The following is a 19,893-nucleotide window of genomic DNA, read 5'->3' as shown; positions in this document are numbered from 1 at the left end:
ATTTAAGGAGGACCAGTTGGAAATAGGCATGTTCAGATCACATTGCATGTAATTTCCATGTTACACATTCATGCTTGATGTATTTCATTTGGTTGTGTTAATATGTGTGATTAGAGATGGATTTAGTTGCGATATATGTAACAAAAATCGTATTGGTTCTATGTTGACATAATTAATGGAAAAGATTGTTCAAAATACCTTTTGGATATGATAGTAAAGTTTAGATCTCATAAGATAATATAATGACATGTAATTATATGATAATTAGTATATATATATGGTCCAGGTGGAAGATTGTTGGATAATATGGACATCACATATATAATAAGATTAATTACATGTTATTATTTACGATCATAAAAGGTTACCCAAATTAAGTGATCTAATTTGGTTAAAGCTTATTGCTCTTCAATTATTAAATAAAGTATGGGTCAAATATGTGTAGAAACTGTAATTGTAACACCCCTAACCCATATCCGTTGCTAGAATAGGGTTACGAAGTATTACCATTCAATCAAAAACTTTAAACATTTTAACATTCAATAATTTAAATCATATCATAAATCATTCATACACATGCATACTGTCCCTAAATTGATCCCCCGAGGCCTTATAAATAGCTTAGAAGCAAATTGGGACCAATTTGAAACAATTTGGAAAGTTTAGGGAAAATATGCAAAATTTGCAAAGCATGGGTCTCACAGCCGTGTGGCCGGGCCATGTGCATTACACAACTAAGACACATGCCCATGTCTCGAGCCATTTAACCTTCGAACCAGGGACACACAGCCATGTCCCAGCCCATGTAACTCACTAAGTTGCCCCACACGCCCGTGTGTCAGGCCATGTGCTAGACCGTGCAATTCACTGACTTGTACCCTTTAAAATCATCAGATGACACATGGTCGTGTCTCAAGCCGTGTGGACCCAAATTTACCTAAAATTAAGCCATTTCCAAATCCAATCCATACACAACCTTTCAACCCATTCATACACACTTTAAATGGACCGAACATCACCCAAACATACATTAAAATACGATTTCAAACATCCTAAGTCAACTAACCAATGTGCCATTTTAAAACATCACATTTGCATCCAATCAACATCTATCTAACATATCCATGTTGTATTATTTCATGTAACATCTCGAAATAGGGCCTAAATGGAATAGTGGTTGCGAACCACAAATCTGAGATAGAAAAGTTTATTTTGATTAATTTTTATGATTTACTGAGTGATTAGATGCATGTGTTAGAGTATTGATAAGAAATTTTATAGATTGCATGTTTAATTTGCCTATTAGGGCTTATTTGCAGAAGTTGCTATAACAGCTCGATTTAGGGCCTAAACGAAACGATGATTTTAGAACCACGAATTCGAAGTCAAAAAATTTATTCCTATTAATTTTTAAGGTTTATTTATTGATTAAAATATTGTGTAAAAATATCGTTAAGTAATTTTATTGATAAAGTGCTTAATTGGACTTTTAGGACTAAATTGCAAAAGTTGCAAAATATGTGTTCTAATTCATAAGTACTTGATTGAAATGGGGGTTTAAAGAGGAGGTCCTTAAATGGTAATTAGACCATTATATTTTTTTTGGACAAAAATGGGCATGAATAGGACAAAATTTTAAAGAAAGGCCTTAAGGGCATTTTAGTCATTTGGTAATTAAAAGAAATAAAAAGGGAAAATAAAGCCAAAATTGACTCATCTTTTTCATGGAGGCCGAAATTAGAATGGGGGAAGCCATGGCTAGGGTTTTCAAGCTTTCCAAGCTCAATAGTAAGTCCGTTCTAGCCCCGTTTTTCAAGTTCTTTACGATTTTAGAATCCTGGTAACTTGATTAAGCTTATTTTAGCAATAATTTAAGCTAGGGTTCATATTTGGAAAAATACCCATAGGTGAAATGTTTTTATTTTTATGTTTTATGGTAGAATATGAAGACTGAAATTATGTTAAATAACTTTTGCTAAGTGGTTTTAAGCAAAAATGAGTAAAACGGCTTAATCGGTAAAAGTTGTTATTGTTCATCACTATGAGTTAGAGTGAGAATTTGATGTTACCATAGAAGGGAAAAATGATCAGCATGTCATAAAACATAAGAATAAGGGATGAAGTTTAATTCCCGAGCCTAGGGGCAAAAGTGTGAATATGCAAAAGTTTAGGGGCAAAATTGTAATTTTTCCAAAGTTTGAGTTAAGGACTGTTTTGAATAGTACATTAATTAAATAAGTAAAATATGATGTTTTAGATCCCGGAAAACAAGATTTGAATCTAGAATGGGAGAAAAATCAAAAATCGGGAAAGTTGGTAAAATGGCCGTTTTAGTATCGAGGTAATTTCATATGTATAATAAGCATTAATTTATGCATGTTTCAATGTAAAATTGATATATTTACTATGATTGCTAAGGTGTTGAAAGTAAGTATAATTATGATGATTTAAATGTTCAATATTAATTTGGCATGGAAAAGAGAAAGTATGTAAGTTTGTATGTAAATAATACATTATCTTTATTATGTTTTTGTATTTCAGCATATTTTATGTATTGTAGCTGATTTTTGAATCATAATTGACTATTGGAAGTATGGATCAAGTATTAGAAAGAGAGAGAAATCCCGGTTGAACCTTCGGAAAGATTGGATGATACAGATGGTATGTAGCTAGGTCACATGTATGGTGCTGAGTGCACATCATGTTTACAAGAGAGCTACGAGACATTATGATGTAGCTAGGTCACATGGGTGATACTATGTGTACACCATGTAGACAAGAGAGCTACGGGATATATGTAGCTAGGTTGCATGCGTGGTTCTAAGTGAAGGACACCATGTAGATAAGAGAGCTACGAGATAAACTGGCTAGGTTACATGGGTGGTACTAAGTGTTCACCATGTGTACAAGAGAGCCAAAATTATGTGTACAATCGAGCTAGGTAACATGAGTGGTGCTAAGTGAAGGCCACTATGTGTACAAGAGAACTTCGATTTTAAAGGTGGGCTGTGTGCGATACCATTGCGTATCTGTTATTATTCCGAAGCGTTTAACTGGGAAATTGATTAAATGAAATTGTGTATGACTTTGTGATGATAAGTGTAAATATATACGTGTGTAACTTATGAGCTCGGTATGTGATTGGAAATTGGAAAGATTGTTATGGGAAAGTGATGAATACAATTGAAGTGTGAAAGATCAAAATTGACAATAAAACTATCAAGTTGCAGTGACGTGAATCTAAAAATTTACCAAAAATAGTAGAAATTGAATCAGTGACTGAATGAGATATCAAATTAGAGCTTAATGAGTCTATTTTCATATAATAGAAACATAACAAGCAAAGGAATTCTATATTATGAGATATTTAAGTTTTTGAGAGACTAGTTCAGAATGACTACGTGATCCCATGTTCTGACTTGGAAAAATCATTAAAAATTGTACAAAAATAATTAGGGGATATAATTTATATGCTTGAAATCCTTAATGAGTATAGCTTCAAATTAAATAAACAAGAACATAATTTGAATTCTGTACAAGGATTAAATTTATTCGTAGTGAAGAGTGGTCGAACAGTTGAGCCGTGAAACAGGGGTACCTTAAATAAATAAACTGTACTAATTGGCTAGACCAAAAATTTTGAAAATTTTATGGTAAGAATATATGTGAATCTAGTTTCAAGGAAAATTAATAGTTTGTAATTTGGAGTTTTGTAGCTCCAGAAATAAATAATTTAGTTACTGGTACTCTGCTAGATAGCTTATTTTGAACCTGTTTATGATTGTAATAGTGAAAGTATGTGTGTTTGTGATGGTAATATTCCGGGAACATATTGTGGCTTTGTTTAAAGTATGATAATGTATTGTTTATTAATATTTACATACTTACTTACTAAGCTATAATGCTTACTCCCTTCCTTTCCTTTTTCCTATAGTGTCGCAGATGTTAGCTCGAGTTGGAGGTCGCCGGAGATTAAATCACACTATCAAACTATTGATCGATATATAAAGGTTTTAAGTATTTTAAGTCTTTGGCATGTATGGAGACTCGTTTAATTGTTATTAAGTTGCTAGGAATTGGCTTAAAATACTGACCTATGTTATTTGAAGGTCCCTATTGTATAAAATCATTTAATGTAGATAGTCTTGATTATGTTATTAATTATGAATTTGTTTTTATACGATGATTAGTGATTAAGTCCGGTAATGCCTCGTACCCTGTTCTGGCGTCAAACACGGGTAAGGGGTGTTACATTTCAAGCATGAATGCCTAGTTCCATTATGTAACTAAATCACTTTACAAAATGACCATTCCAAAGCCAGCATTATCATACCATATGACCATGCGCGACAATTATCTAAACATATCCATAAGCTACATTTCATGCTTACCAACCTAGTCCATATAGGTACTAAAACATACCACATTTAACCATCACCAACCATTGAAAACATACCATAAGATCATGATTTTCAATCGCTAATAGTGATCAAGATGACCTTGCTTATCAAGCTATGCCAATCCATCATATAAACATAAACTTTAAGACATAAGCATAAGAATTCAGCCATCTAATGCATTCATGAGTCATCAATACAAAAGACCTATACATGCCATTATAAACCTAAGTCACAACACTCAAAAACTACCAATTTGATTCGATAGTGTGATAGTTCTCCGAAGAGCTTCCATCCAAATCGAGTTTTCGATGACCTATAAAACATAGAAAAGAAAACAAGTGAGCAACGAATGCTTAGTAAGTTCGTATAAACTTAAGCATAAAATCAGCCGTAACCATAAGCTTGATATAAGCCTAACAACAACATCAAATTCACAAGTTAATCAATTCATTTATCCATGATATAAATGACACGTCATTTGTATCCTAATTCTTAAGGTTTAACCTGGACTCAATATATGTCAGCTCGTCATAATGTGGATACATTCACATATATATTGATTCAATTACATTAAAAACAACATAGTAAATATTTAATTTAATTAACATTATAATGATTACAATTCATATGAACTTACTTGACTAAATTGCAACAATGACTAAGTAAAAGGGCTATTTGGTAATTTTCTCTTCTCCTCAATTTTCCACTCGTTCTCAATCTAAAATAATAATTCTATTAAATTCACTAATTCTAACAGAAAAATCAATTCATTTTATGCAATTAAGTCCTTTTAACATTATTACAAAATTACCCCCAACATTTTACTTTTATGCAATTTAGTCCCTACATCCAAAACTTGAAATTTCACCACATTTAATACAATTTCATGTTAACCAATTTTCTTAAGGTTCCATATCAGCCCACTTTTCTCCTCATTTCACACAATTTACCTAGAACTTTACTTTTTCAACAATTTAATCCCTAAACATTAAAATTATAAAAAATCACTTAATAAAATACTTATAATCAACAATTAACAACTCAAATTTATTATTTAACATCATAAACATCAAGAACTCTTCAATGGTATCATCTAAAATTTTCAAGAGTTTCAAAAACGAAGCTATGAGTTAGCTAGACTTAGTTACGACGATCTCAAACATATAAAAATGACAAGAAATAAGCTCAAATTGAACTTACATTCAAAGAAAATGCGATGGTCGAACCTTGAACCTTAATGGTGATTTTCTTCTTTCTCAAATTCAGTCAAAAACAATTAGGAAAATGACAATCAACCTTTGTTTTATTTTACTAATTATTTCTTTATTAAATTATCAATTTACCCTTCAATTATACATGCATTTTCTATTTCATGCTTTAACCGTCCATGCAATTTAGAAGTGGCATAATTAAATAATAAAACCTCCCACCTTTACTAATTATTTCCTTTAATCACATAATTCAATAATAAATGCGTTTTAACATCTATTACACTTTAGTCCTTTTTATTCCATTAACGAACGAAACATTAAAATTTTCTGACCAAATTTTAATATGACCTTAATAGCACTCCATAAATATTTAACAAAATATTTACAACTCATTTATAGAAACGAAATCCAAATACCTCATTTTCTAAATCCACTTGACTTTAGGATCATACCACTTGAACCTAATTATTCATTCAAATAACATAACTTGTCAATGCAAAATTTATTTTAATATCATATTTGACTCGTAAATATTAAATAATAACATTTACGAACCTACTTGTCAGATTTGTGGCCCCGAAACTACTGTTTCCGACACCACTGAGAAACGGGTTGTTACACTAATAACTAATTTCTAATTGATGATGGGTGATTAGAAATTAAGATTAATAGGCAGAAGTTACATATTAGGGTTATAGTCCTCAAATTACGCATATGTAACTTTTCTAACATTTTCAAAAAAGAGAGTCACCTTCTCTAAAATACTTGTGTGTTAATTTGGAAGATCAAAACAATGAGATTCAAATATTTCAAGATATCAATAGATTAGGTATGCTTCCACATCTCCTTTTGTTCTTAATTTGTTCTTGATAATTTGACATGATAGATCCTAAGTTACGGTTCTAATGTTAGATTTGAGTTTTATGGTTCTAACATTATTGTGATTCGATTTCAACATATTTTTAGAACTAGTAACATGGTAGCCTGTACGCTTGTTAAATATGTTGGTTTTAATGTGTCCTCTTTGTTTAATGATCCTTTTATTGTAATTTCGTATGAGGTGCCCGTCCGAGTGTATTGTGGAACCTTTATACCAAGATTATTTTACTCTTGAATGATCTTTAGAGGGTAAAAGTATTATCAAGGTCCCTGTATTAGAAGTAATATTACATTTTATTCTTTTTATTCGAAAAATGGGTAAATTAGTTTCTATCGTTAAATTAAATAGTAAATTAGTCATTTCTATTAAAATTTTCATTCATTTGTATTGTTAACAACTGACTTGGTTAACAAAATAACTAGACTACAATACTTGGTGACACATTTATCTTTTGCTAATATACATAAACCAATTTTTAACAGTAGAAATAAATGAAATTTTTTAACAAAATAATAAGTTTGCTTTTTTATCTAACTTATAAGGACTAATTTGCTTATTTTTTACTAGAGGAGGCAAAATACAATCCAACTCTTAATATAAGGACCTCTATAATACGTTTACCTATTTAGAGTCCACTTTTATTCCTACCCTTGGATAAAAGCTTCGACTTCAACCAAATATGAAAGATTTTTACAAGACACTATTATTTTTAAAGAAATATACTAAATTTTGTATTACATAAATTATGCACGAGTTAAATTTATATAAAAAACTCAAATGAATAACCCAAATGAAATTATAAGATAGCGAATAACATAAAACCCATCAAGAATAAACAATTTATTGCTGTCTAAATTTTTTAATTTAGAACTATTACGTAATTGGGGAAAGAATTGGTTAAATGTTTTATTTACTTATAAATAATATAAGAGTTAAATATAAAATTGATAAATATAAAATTAGTACTTGAACTTATTCACTTTTTTTTAGATTGGTACTTATAATTTTTTTTTTGTCTCAAATTGATATTTAAATTTTTTTTCCGTCAACTAAATTAATACTCAAATCTAACATTTTAATTTTTTGTTGACGTGGCAACGCTGACCAATTACACACCACCACATTCTTTTATACCTCTTTTTCTTTTTATTTTCCCTCATTTCCTTCCCTTTTCTTTTCTTTTGTTACTTTCCTTTTTCTGGCATTGCTTCTACACTTCTTCATCTTTCTTTCGTTCTTTTATCAAGAACCCCAACATTTTTCCTCATTTTCTCACCATCCAATCACCATCAAAATCACATCTCTTAAACTCCTTTCATTCTCTTCATCAATTTTTAGCCACCATCAACCAACTCCCACTAGTTTTCATGGCTGCTCTTGTTTACCATCTGACTTTCACCATTAATTACTTTAAACCCAAACCAAAAGTATACACAAAATATGCTCATAAAATTGATCTTCGAGCTGATTTTTCACCATCTAAAGCCTTTGTTTCTTCTTGTTTTCTTCCTGTTAAAAAAATAGAAAGCATTCCCATACATGGGACCTTTAGGGTCAATAATTAAGTTTTCTCCGGCATTTTCTTTCTGCCCAAGGTTTGGTCAAAGCAACTTTTTGAAGACCACCAAAACCACCATGTCCTTCGCTCGCCTATGCCATCATTGGTGGTGGAGCTAGCAACTGCGAGCTGCCACCAGTATGTTAGTTGGGGTTTGGAAATTTTTTAGGTTCAATGTTCTTGGGGATATTGATTGTTTTTTTCTTTTTTTTTGTGATGTTAATTTTCTTCCAACTGGTAGGTTCTATTTTTTGAGGGATTGAGTTCAACAATTTTTATTTATTTTCTTTTGGTTTTATTATTTTGATTAATAAATAATTTAATGAAAAATTAAAATTTGAAATTTGAAGTCAACTTTATTTGTAGAAAAATTGAATTTTCAAACACGAATATAAATGTGAATAATAATACAATATATAATTTTAGTGAATTTGACCAAACATGGAACTTAAATGTTTCTACCGTGTCACTGCAAAAAAAAAAAGAGAGAGAAGAAAGAACTCAGATATTTCTATCAGATTTTGTCTTTGTGGGTTAGGTTGAAAAGGGAAGGGGAAGGGCGGAGGTTGGTTGATGGTGGTTGGAAAATGGAGAGAAAAATGAAAGGAGAGGGGAAGTGGTGGAGGTTGGTTGATGGTGGTTGGAAAATGGGGAGAAAAACGAGAGGGGTTTAAGAGATATGATTTTGGTGTTGATTGGATGGTGAGAAAGTGAGGGAAACTTTTGGGGCTAAGAGTAAAGGCGATTTTAGGGGGACTGGCATGGCCCTGACCCCCTAAAATTAAAAATGATCATTTAGATTTTTTAAATTTTTTAAAATTTTAAATTAATAAAGATAAAATTATATTTTGACCCTCTAAAATTATAAAAATTAATTTAATTTTTTAAAAATTATAAAAATATAGACTATAAAAAATTAAAATTTCATTTGACTCCTCTTAAACAATTGTTTTAGCTTCACCCCTGGCTAAGAGTGAAATCATGAGTTTTTTATGGAAGAAAGATGAAGTGTAGAAGCAGGGAAAGAAAAAGAAAAATAAGAATAAAAAAGGAAGAAAATAAGAGAAAAAAAAGGAAAGAAAAAAGAAAAAGAAAAAGAAAAAAAGAAGTACAAGAGGACATCATATGATGGTGCACGATTGGCAGCGTTGCTACTTCAAAAAAAAAAATTAACACATTTAGACTTTGGTATCAATTTGGTTGATAGAAAAAAATTCGAGTACCAATTTAAAACAAAAAAAAAACTCATAAGAACCAATTTAAGAGAAGTGGACAAATTTGGACACCAATTTTATATTTAACTCATAATATAGCATAAAATAATCAATTTTTAGTATTAAACTATTATTATACAATTGATATTTACTTAATTCGACAATCATATTAAAATTCCATTTACTTAAATCACGCATCAAACATTAAGTTAAAAATATATAATTATTTGTTGAATGTAAAAACTTTTAACCAAAAACAATATTTTCAATTAATATAACAATGACTTTTTGTCTATTTGAAACTTTATATGCACAACACAGTTATGTTGTTAAATTTGAAGTAAGTTGGTTGAAATATTAACCATTTAAAAAGTTACGCAAATCTGTAAAACCACGTCAATATAAGCTAATGTATCTCTACTTAATATGGTATAATATAATAAGCTAAAATCGCTAAGATATCTATCCAAAAGGACAAACGAATCTTCTACTGCCCCATTCTAATAGTCATAAATCAACATAAAGCCACCAACAATATTCACAGCATTGCAACACGTACGTAAATAAATACATGGTTGAGGATTGAATTACTAGTAAAGTAAGGCGGAAACAAACAAAAAAATCCACTTTGACAGGTCCCTAAGAGTCCACTTTCTCCTCAAAGGAAGTCGTAAACCGCATCCTTTTCGCTACTGGTTGCCCTGCTAGTTCTGCCAACATGCCATCGCTGGTTATTTGCACATCATCGTCAATGGTCTCCTTGTTTTCAACCACGTTTGAATCATGATACAACTGGTTCAACATTGTACTTGGATTTTGATGCGAGGATACAGTTGAATTATCTTCAGACGGAATGTCATCATTGATTGTTTGCACATCATCACCACTAGCCTCCTTATCTTTAAGTCGTTCAGAATCCTGATCCAACTGGTTCAACAGCAGATTGGGACTTTTATAGGATGATGGTGTTGGATTATCTTCAGATGGAAGGTCTTCACCAAGTGTTCGCACATCGTCACCTCTGGCCTCGTTCTGAACCATTTCAGCATTCTTTTCAATGAGTTGAGGGTCCTGATCCAACTGGTTCACTGCTGCACCAAGATTTTGACGCAACAATACAGGGAAATCATCTTTGGAGCAAAGCTCTGCATTCTCAGTGCTAATGCAAATCTTGATGGTGTCCTCAGAAGTTCCATAAACTTCAGTGATAGATGTCTCCAGCACCCGAATGGAGGCAGGCATGAAAACTTTCCTCTGACACTCTACATTTTCCACTAGATGAGATTGTTCCTGATCTGTATCCAGCTTTTCAATTCGATCCATTTTAATCTGGCTTGGATTACATTCGATGATCCCAACATCTTCTTCTTCATCATCACTGGAGGCAGAAGATGTTTCAAAAGATGTGTCAACTTTATGCTCTCCTTGCATGGAAATTCCAGGATTCCATGTACTGCCCATGGCAAAACCACTTGATGAATATGGAGTTTCACAAGCTTGAGGTGTGATAACAGAAAACTGTGGGAAACCAGTTTCTCCAGAAGCTAAATAAGCAAATGGCCGACCCGTTTGCCCTTCTTCCTGTAAATAAAACAGATTATTTGTACTTGGATATGGAAATAAAACTTCACCAACATAATAGTTAAATCTAAGAAAACTTAGAACGAAGATATGATATCGTAGAAATCCCTCTATTTGCTAATTTCTCACAGTAAATGGTTTAGCCTCATTTTTGTGGTGCGTATCCATCTTTAACATAGCATCAGAAGGTATAGAAAGGAAACAAGTTACCGGTGCACCAAATCATTTAAGACCTAACTGGGTAGATTATCACAAGAATGATGAAATTCAATACCTCTGTTGGTGATATAGCCCCATTGAGATTGTAATATGGAGGGTGGTCAAAAGATTGAAATTGCCCAAGCAAAGGCCCTGCTGTAACTCCTGGATCAAAAAATTCCCTGAGAACCAGGCCAGAATCATTAACACTCCCCGTGTTTCTCATAGAAGATGATGCTAACAGAGTCATTTCAATCCCTTGACCCACTTGGGAATCCAAATTCCCATGATAAGCTACTTCTGGACTGAAACTCTCTGTAATCAACTCCACGCCATTTTCATTTTCAATATTTTCTGAAGATTTAGACAAAATATTCTCATCACTGCAATGAGATGAACTGATATCCGGAGAACGAATTTCAAGGAGTTCAAAAATTAACTTCTGGATGAGAGTACGCTTTAGAGATGCCTCAGTAGGTGGAAACCAATCCAAATTAAGCTGGGAGACAAAACAAAGGGAAAAAAATAGTATCAAAACTATGGCTAATAATTCAGAACATACAACAAATATAAAGAATGATCGCAACATAGTCAACAGGTTGTTATCAGGTTATCTTGAAGAAACTTTTAACTTCATTCCTGGTCCCGAGACCAAACTCCAGAACATGTTCATATTAAAGCATTTACATGTCAACTCAAAACTAGATCACTTCATTGCTAACAGGACAAACACATATATGAAAATAAAAAGGTACAAGTTCATTAAAATTATAAAATAATATGATATCAGGCACATGCATCAATTGCACCATGAACCAAAATACCTATGCCGATGACTTACAAATTTAGAGAACTTGTTTATTTTGAATGGATTGAAGTTAGGAGGAGCTTCAGCTAAAAAGAGCTCTAGATAGTGAAGTAAGAAAAGGCCGCAATCAAATGAATTCTCCTGCTGTGGCAGCTGGCAATAAATGAACAATTTGTTAGAGAAATGCATCATACGAGAGGGACAAGGACTAAGCAATGATCAAGTGTAATACCAACAGGGTTACAGAGATGCAATGCATGACAAATTTAGTTTCTTAATTTTCCTTATTTCCTTTTTCAACTTTGCAGTCCCCAACTAATAAAGAATAGCCAATTCTCTTCCTTGCATGCAAGCATACAGACAAAATGTAAATACATAAATAAATAATCTACATCAAGACACAGAAAGATGACAGGAACAATCATAGAAGAAAAAGAAAAAGGCAAACATAAGCGCAAATATGTGTACCGCAACTTCACTTCTCTAGTGAAAAACAACTTTGTTCTTTGCAAGCTGATATTAAATGTAAAACATCCTTACAGAAAAATTACATTCATCATGTCATTAAGCAAGTAGAGGCAAGACAACCAAAGTATTATCTCTTTGAATTATAGACTAAAACGGTGCCCCAGACCCGTAATATCAAGCGCAGAATCAAATGGGACAAGAAACCATAATATCCAGACCAATTCTCACTGCTTCTTGAATCCCCCAGAGTTGGTGAGGAAATTCTTATTCCAAGACTGTATCACAAAATAGCTAAACATTACACCCAGACTAGCAGTACCTCAAGCGAGACAAATCGAAGGTTCAAGAATTTTGAAGAAAGATCTTCAGATGTCTCCTTGTGCCTCTCTTTCCACTCTTCCCAAAGGTAACTGTCATTTTCAGGGACAAAATTGAGGTCAAGAAATAACTTGATGTAGCATTCAAAAATGCATATTAGCTAATTAAGAGGGATTTTTTTTTTTTTGGGGGGGGGGGAGGAAGACGTAGTTAAATACCCAAACAAGCTTGAACTTAAAGACGCAGACAAAAAGATTCAGCATGATGCATAGGAAGAAATTCTTCAATAAGAAGTGATCAATTTTTGAAAGGCCTATAACAGACCAGTAAATACAAATATGGCTTGGACCCCTTTGTTTAATGGCTAGCTTTTGCTGCAAATTAAATCATGGAAGCCATTTAAGGAGTCTTCTTTTTCTTTTTTGGGTACTTTAAAAAGTCAAATTTTGAGTATGCTGAAGCTCGATGCATTTACTCAAGTACTAAATAACTAAGCAATAAAAGTCATTCAGGAATTCAAGCATCCAATTAGAGGCTTTTGAAGCTATGTATGCTTAACCATTGGAAGGAAGAGAACTATGGACTGCTGCTCATCGAAAGCCAGTTCCACAAACTGAGACCAGAAATGGTAATCTAGTGGCAACAAAGTTGGCCAGGATTTAAATTACACAATCAATATATTGTGCAAAATACTGCTTTACCAAGCAAATCAGGATGATACTAATAACAATAACAATAGAAATAATAATAATAAGATTGAAGAATCTTAATATCTCTGGACACATTGGTTTGAGGCTTTTCTTATTTTTATTTTGTAGGGAGGCAGGAGAGAGTAAAGTGTATCAAGGAGGAGAGGAGAGAATACATGAACAGGATCACCTATTCGCACTCAAGTGCAGAACAACACCAAAAGCAGTTCTTTGCCGGGAGGAACTTCAAGTTTCATATTAGATGCATAGCAAAATTATATGCATGCATAAGAAAACCAAATGGGTTCAGATATGGTTCTGCCTCCAAAGGTTTTGTTATCTAGAACCTTTCTACAGACAATCTTGAATTTTTAACAAGCTCTAGTTCATTTTAACACTACAAGGAAAATTTAATAATTTCACCAACAGTGAATGGTTAATTGCTCATATTGTCACAGCTGGCATATAATTTCCCTAAAGCGGACTCAAGGAAGAAAATACAAGTGTGGATGTCCAAAATCTAGTACAATGTATGGAATGATTCAGTGAGAGTGAAAATGATGTAGAAGCTTTTATTTATTTTATAATATTTTATTATTTTAGATTTTTATTAAGTATTAGATATATTATTGTCAGCCTGGATTATTAGCTAACTTTAGGGTTTAAAGGCTAGGAATAAAACTTTATTTGCAAGAAAGCCTAGTAACTTTACTTGCAGGAAAAGTCTAGTATAAATAAGTTGTAATGTATGCTTTACAGCCAAAATTATTATTCTTGTTATTTTCTTTGAATTGATAGACCAAAACGAGAGGTTTTTTATAACCCTACGTTTTTCAAAGTTCCAACTTTTTTATTCATCTGCTAGCCCTAAGCCACACCAGAAAAGTTAATTACTTTCACTAATCACTACTACTAATACATATTTGCTTGACAGCACCCTAATCCATAACATTTATAACAAAAATCTCAGTTTCATGTTTGAGGAAAACACACAAGGACCAAGTGCATTATACTAAGGTTCCCACATAATCCTAAAGATATAGGATATGAAAGTTTAAGAGAAGAAAAGCAGAAATTAATAATCTAGAAAAAAACAGCACTTTCAACTTAGAAAAGCAACCATGTGTCAGTAAAGGCTTTGAAAAATAAGAAGAGAAACCTGCGTCCATACATATTTATGAATCCATAAAAATATGAAGTGTAAAAACATTAGGATACCTTTGGACTAGATTTTTAAGACCTGCATGGTTTCCTCTGATAGAATCCATGTGCAATATGCATGGTACCTTCGATAAATTGACCAGGTCTTCATCTGAAATATAAAAAATATGCATGAATAAAAGGCATATTTCCCAAAAGCCCTTTCCCAGTCAAACCAGAATATATACCTTTAAATCTAGCCACTTCCCCAAGATGACATATGACTAGCAAACTCCAATGAAGGCTGTGAGTAATATGCACATACACTTGACATTAGCTCATAAGTTCTTAGATGTCTTTCCTAGAAAGGAAATAATGATTCTGAGAACAAGTTTCTTACTTGAAATTTACAGGAATAAAGATGTAATCTTTTCCAAAAATATCTAATTTCCTAGTCCATTTATGAACTCGCAGGAAAGCAGCCCTTCCATCTGAAATACTGGATGGATCTTTGTCAAGATCAGCAAGTTTCCGAAAGAAAAAACTGTTAAAAAAATGGAACCTCTGACTTTCCTCAGGCTGTATCTGATTCTTCAAATACCTGTCAAAAATATGATTTAAAGCCTCTAAAACCACAAGATAGTGTATGCTAAACCCTAGAATTTCTTATGTTCCAAACTTGAGCATTAAGAATAGAAACATACACAAGTATAAAATAATTAAAATGGTCTTACTTGGTGTAGAAGTCAATGATCGTATCATTGATGAATGTCTCTGGTTGTAACAGATCAAAATCTCTCTTGCTAATGGAAACAGCATCAAAATCACCTTTCGGATATATAACCTCCTCAAAAGGCTCATCAAAACTGCAAAACAGGTATTGTAGGTATAGAGCATAAGCAAGACTAGATGACATCCAACCAGGGACATGAATCAGGGAACACACTTGAAACAAAAAGAAAACATAGACTTTTGACCCCTTTTTTTTTTTCGGGAGAGGGAAGGTTGAAGTTCCAGAACTTACTTGGGAAAATAAGACTTGCGTACTGGTGAATCATCCCCATCCATTTCCATCAGTGGACTGAAAAGGAAAAGGAATATTTTAGCCCTGCTCTAGATTTAACATCATAATATCATGACAGGCATGTAAATATCCGTCTTTGTCCAGGAAACAAAAATAAGAACAAGAAAATCAACATAAATGGCCAATTAGAGTTGAATGATGACTTTGAAAAGAAACATCAATTAAGAAGCTTACTCAAACAAAGTACTCCACAAGGCTAGGTATTTAACATTTAATGAGGTGATTGCTTCCTGTTTCTCACACCATCTGGGGTCAAAAACTGCAAACTTTAACTCCTCAATAGCTGGAAAATATATACATGAGCAAATAAAGTCAGATAAAAAGAAGGAAAAAAATAGCTGATAGCTAATTACCATATGATGGTCAAAGTATATGTTATCCTAGGTCAAAGTATATGTTATCCTAGGCCAAGACTCTAACCAAAGAAAAACAATTGAACAATGTCAAACCATATCCTCAAAAATTGTCTTCATCTGTATAGACAAAAATATTATAGATCAAAGAAAATAAGAAAAAAGATTACACGAAACAAAATAAAAAAAGCTATGTAAGACCACTAACCTGAAGTTTTACATTCACTCTCAGCCTCTGCGGCACCCTTTGATAGGACTTTCAGATTGACTGTCATATATCCGACCTACAATGCAGACCATACAGAAAACTGTATACTGTTAAAACCAGGAAACTGCACAAAGGCACTAACTTTAAACATTGCCATGTAGGACTCACCCTTTGAAACCACTGACAATGAATGCTAATAATATCATCAATGCCCCTTTCGAAACTAAAGGTCCCATGGTGGTCACTCATAGTTGAGCACTCAATTTTGATGCCATCAGGAGAAAAAATGGCTGATACCCCTATGTAACAATTATCTTGATATAGAACATAATCCAAACATATAACTGTCCCATCTATGTTATCCTGCAAATTTCAGAAAAAAAAGGATAATTGAAACAAATCTGATAAGCCTTCACAATATCATGTACTAATAATATCGATACTATAGGCTAATAATTTTCTTTAGAACTGTTTTAACAGTCAACTAAAGAAAAAATAACATGTCAAGAGGGTATTTAGAAACTCTTGCCCAGAGAGCTAACTTCAGACAATAGACTACATTGTATATGAATGAACCCCCTAAAGATGAAAAACACTGCATACCACCTAGCCCATTCTCATTTATTAATATATTTAAAAGGAAAGGAAATTACCACAGGGATATCGCCAATGCAATGATCTAACATGTTTCCATTCAAAGAAACTGAAAAATGCAGATAACAATATTTAGAAAATAAAAAACCACTACAAACAATAAGGAATTGAACGTAAAATTTCAAATCAGAAGGAATACCATTATCCACTGCTACGTCAGAAGCAGAACTTGATGGAGATCTTTCACTCATGCTTTCATTAGCATCTGAAGCCAGATCAACTGGCTCAATCTGCAAGAGTTAAAACAATATAAGCGCAAGCCAGAACATAAATAACTTAATCCAAATTGTAGTTCAGGAATAACTGGAAAAGTACCGTTAAAGGAGAATTAGAAAGGGAATCGTTTACTTGTCTTTTCCCAGGTGAAGGTGCTTCAGAAAATGAATCTCTCAACTCAAACTCATAGATATCATTTTGTAAGTCTGGCTGTTGTTCAGAACATGTGGACTTTGACTCTGGGGAAACATCCAGGTCAGTATTTCCTTCCTTGGAAAATTCCTTTTCAACAGCCCCCAGTGAGGCAGCTGGAGTAGCACCATCAAAACTATAATCACCATCAATTGCATCAACATCTACACAAGGAATGTTGTCCATTCCCTTTCTCTGAACAGCAGCACCACGGGCAACTTAAAGAAAAGGTAAAAGAATTATTATCAGAAAAGCAGGGGATTAAGTAAATATGAAACATCCATGCATCTAACTCTACAGTTATCTTATAATTCCAATTTTTTAATAAATTTTTCATATAATATTACTTTAACCATCCCGAATTCAACATCCATTGCTGAACAAAGAGAATATAACTCATACTTTTCAAAGCCCAATCCCACATACACACATCCAGAAAAGATGAAAAACCAAAAATAAAAACCATAGCAAATTATAGGATAGTTAACCATATCTCCAGAAAACAAGTAATCCAAACAATCCAAACAGGAATATATGTTTTCATGCTAGTGAAAGAAAAGAGTATCATCTTATTAGACACATCTAAATGTTCACATCGATCAAGCAATCTATAGAGCTTGTAATTCACCATATCTCCACATCTTGATCACCGTTACTCAATAAGGGATTACAACTAAACAATCAATCTACTAATGACCACAGACTCTGAAAAATTCTAGTTGCTTCATTGGAAGTGAACTCAGAGCTAACATTCACTTCTTTTCTTTCCTTTTTTTTTTTTTTTTGGAAGTGGCGTTGACTAAATTATGGAATTCAATCCAAACAGTGATTGCGAACTGGTTCCTACAACCTCATTGCAATATGGTAAAATAAAATTTATACAAGTACTAACTACAATTCAATCATTTCATTTTCATTTCCCTAGCCTTATTAAAAGGAGGTAAGGATTTTGTGTATTTAAAATTAGACAGAAAATTCGATCGGTTTTCTAAGGGCCTTTTTTCAGCGCCCAAAAAATTATTTAAAACAGAATAAGATTTCTTTGTTTTATAAACCTACCACATTCGAGAAATTGACATTTGAGAGTCGCGGCGTCATCGAAATTAGGGCTTTTTAATTTACTCAAGTATTTATCAGCTGCCAATTCTGAAATCTCGTCCTCCTCCTTGAAGTCGAACACCTCAAGACCGTTCTTCATTGGCGCGTGAGACGACTATAAGTCAGACTGAATGAACGAGTTGGCAACTCGGTAAGCCGGGAATAGAAACTCAGTGAGTAAACGTACAGGAGACCAATTACCCGCGATTTTCCAAGGACAGGAAAGGCACTGCCCTAATTTCGGTGTAAACGAACGAATTAGATTGAAGAAAACCAGCTCGAGCGAGGAAAAAAGGAAGAAGATTTGAAACGTGTTGGCTTTAGGATGATTAAGCAAGGCGCATGTTCAGAGAGTAAATAACACGAATCAATCAGATGACAGAAAAAATTGATAGAATAACCATTTTAACCGTCAATATTTACGGTTTTTTTCGATTTGGTTATTACCTTTAAAAAGTACATAAAATTATAAAATTAAGTTTTTAAAATATATTTTCAATAAAAATCCTAATTCCTTTAAAAATTATAATTTAAAATTCAAAAGAAATCTTAATAATATGAAAAGTTTCAAAAATAAAAAATGCTTTTTTTGTGATTACAAAGAACTAAAAATAAACTATAGGAGAAGCTATATATAACTGTAATACTTCCTTTCTATCAAAAGCCAACTTGATAATTTGATTAGCTTATTTGTTAACTTCTCTAGGCACTTAATCTATGGACAAGTTCCCCTTCTTTCAATAAGGACTCCTTGATAGCCCTAATAACTTCCAAATTATCGATCTGTATCAATATTCTATCACGAAGACTTCCTTGTGCCAATATCACACCATCTAAAATGACCCATAATTCAGCTTCAAAAACATAACATATCATTATTTTGCAATTGAAACCAATGATCCGTTCACCATTTTGGTCTATCAAAACTCCTCCTGCCAAAGCGGCACTTGTGTTGATCTTAACAGCTCCATCAGACCGTATGGTGATAAAGTCTCTTCAAAGTTTAAGTTATTCATTATTTTACAATTGAACCCAATGATCTATTCACCATTTTAGTCTCTCAAAACTCCTACAGCCGAAGTGGAACCTATGTTGATTTTAATAGCTCCATCAACCTATATGGTGATAAAGTCTCTTCAAAGTTTTAAGTTATTCATTTAGTTTGTATTAAATAAGATTTTAATACAATTTCTAAATTAAATTAAAAATACTTATTAAAATTTGAGTTTAATATGTAGTAAACGAATAACTCAAGCTTTGGAGGGATTTTACTACCATTAAAGAAGTAAATAGCATATTTTTCATAAATAAAAAATTTCCAAAAATTTATATAACTTAATGGATTTTAAATGGTTTAATTGTATAAACTTTTATCATTTTTCGGGGTAAAGTGCAATTTTACCATTACTAATTTAAAATTTGATAAATTATAAAGGGCCTAAATGGAAAATTTTCCATTTTAGGGGGGCCATGGCCCCTGCCAGCCCCAATTGGCTCCAACACTGGCACCACACCTCATTGGTATAAACCGAAGCAATGCGTGCTTAGCACCTCATCAGTAGGTCCGAAGTAATATGCATTCCATGCCTTATTAGTATAAACCAAAGTAATCTGTATATAACT

General features: G+C 32.7%; 1 protein-coding gene across 2 annotated transcripts; it reads right to left on the bottom strand.

Annotated features, from left to right (window-relative positions):
• Positions 1-9,726: 9,726 nt before the first annotated feature.
• LOC108483332 (probable ubiquitin-like-specific protease 2B) lies at positions 9,727-18,644 on the bottom strand. 2 transcript variants are annotated; one of them, XM_017786668.2, is made up of 16 exons: positions 18,232-18,644; positions 17,080-17,390; positions 16,904-16,994; positions 16,764-16,813; positions 16,279-16,473; positions 16,111-16,186; positions 15,724-15,832; positions 15,490-15,546; positions 15,200-15,331; positions 14,866-15,066; positions 14,714-14,769; positions 14,544-14,637; positions 12,638-12,728; positions 11,884-12,003; positions 11,119-11,541; positions 9,727-10,844 (listed from the first exon to the last, which is right to left on the bottom strand). In XM_017786668.2, the coding sequence occupies exons 1-16, from the start codon at positions 18,368-18,370 to the stop codon at positions 9,903-9,905; spliced, it is 3,087 nt and encodes a 1,028-aa protein (XP_017642157.1). In that variant the 5' UTR covers positions 18,371-18,644; the 3' UTR covers positions 9,727-9,902. The 2 variants fall into 2 exon arrangements, with proteins under 2 accessions (XP_017642157.1, XP_017642158.1); XM_017786669.2 differs by having other exon boundaries at positions 17,113-17,390.
• Between the last annotated feature and the right edge of the window lie 1,249 nt (positions 18,645-19,893).

This window comes from Gossypium arboreum, chromosome 1 (assembly GCF_025698485.1).
Source record: "Gossypium arboreum isolate Shixiya-1 chromosome 1, ASM2569848v2, whole genome shotgun sequence".
Lineage (NCBI taxonomy): Eukaryota > Viridiplantae > Streptophyta > Magnoliopsida > Malvales > Malvaceae > Gossypium > Gossypium arboreum.
Note: the sequence above shows the minus strand (reverse complement) of the source record. Positions and strands in the feature narration are given on the sequence as shown.

Coding starts and splice junctions, on each gene's coding strand:
- LOC108483332 (XM_017786668.2), bottom strand. CDS start 18,370: ATGAAGAACGGTCTTGAGGTGTTCGACTTCAAGGAGGAGGACGAGATT. Junction 15,547..15,723: donor TTGTGGAGTACTTTGTTTGA/GTAAGCTTCTTA, acceptor TTTCCTTTTCAG/TCCACTGATGGAAATGGATG. Junction 14,638..14,713: donor GGAAGTGGCTAGATTTAAAG/GTATATATTCTG, acceptor TTTATATTTCAG/ATGAAGACCTGGTCAATTTA.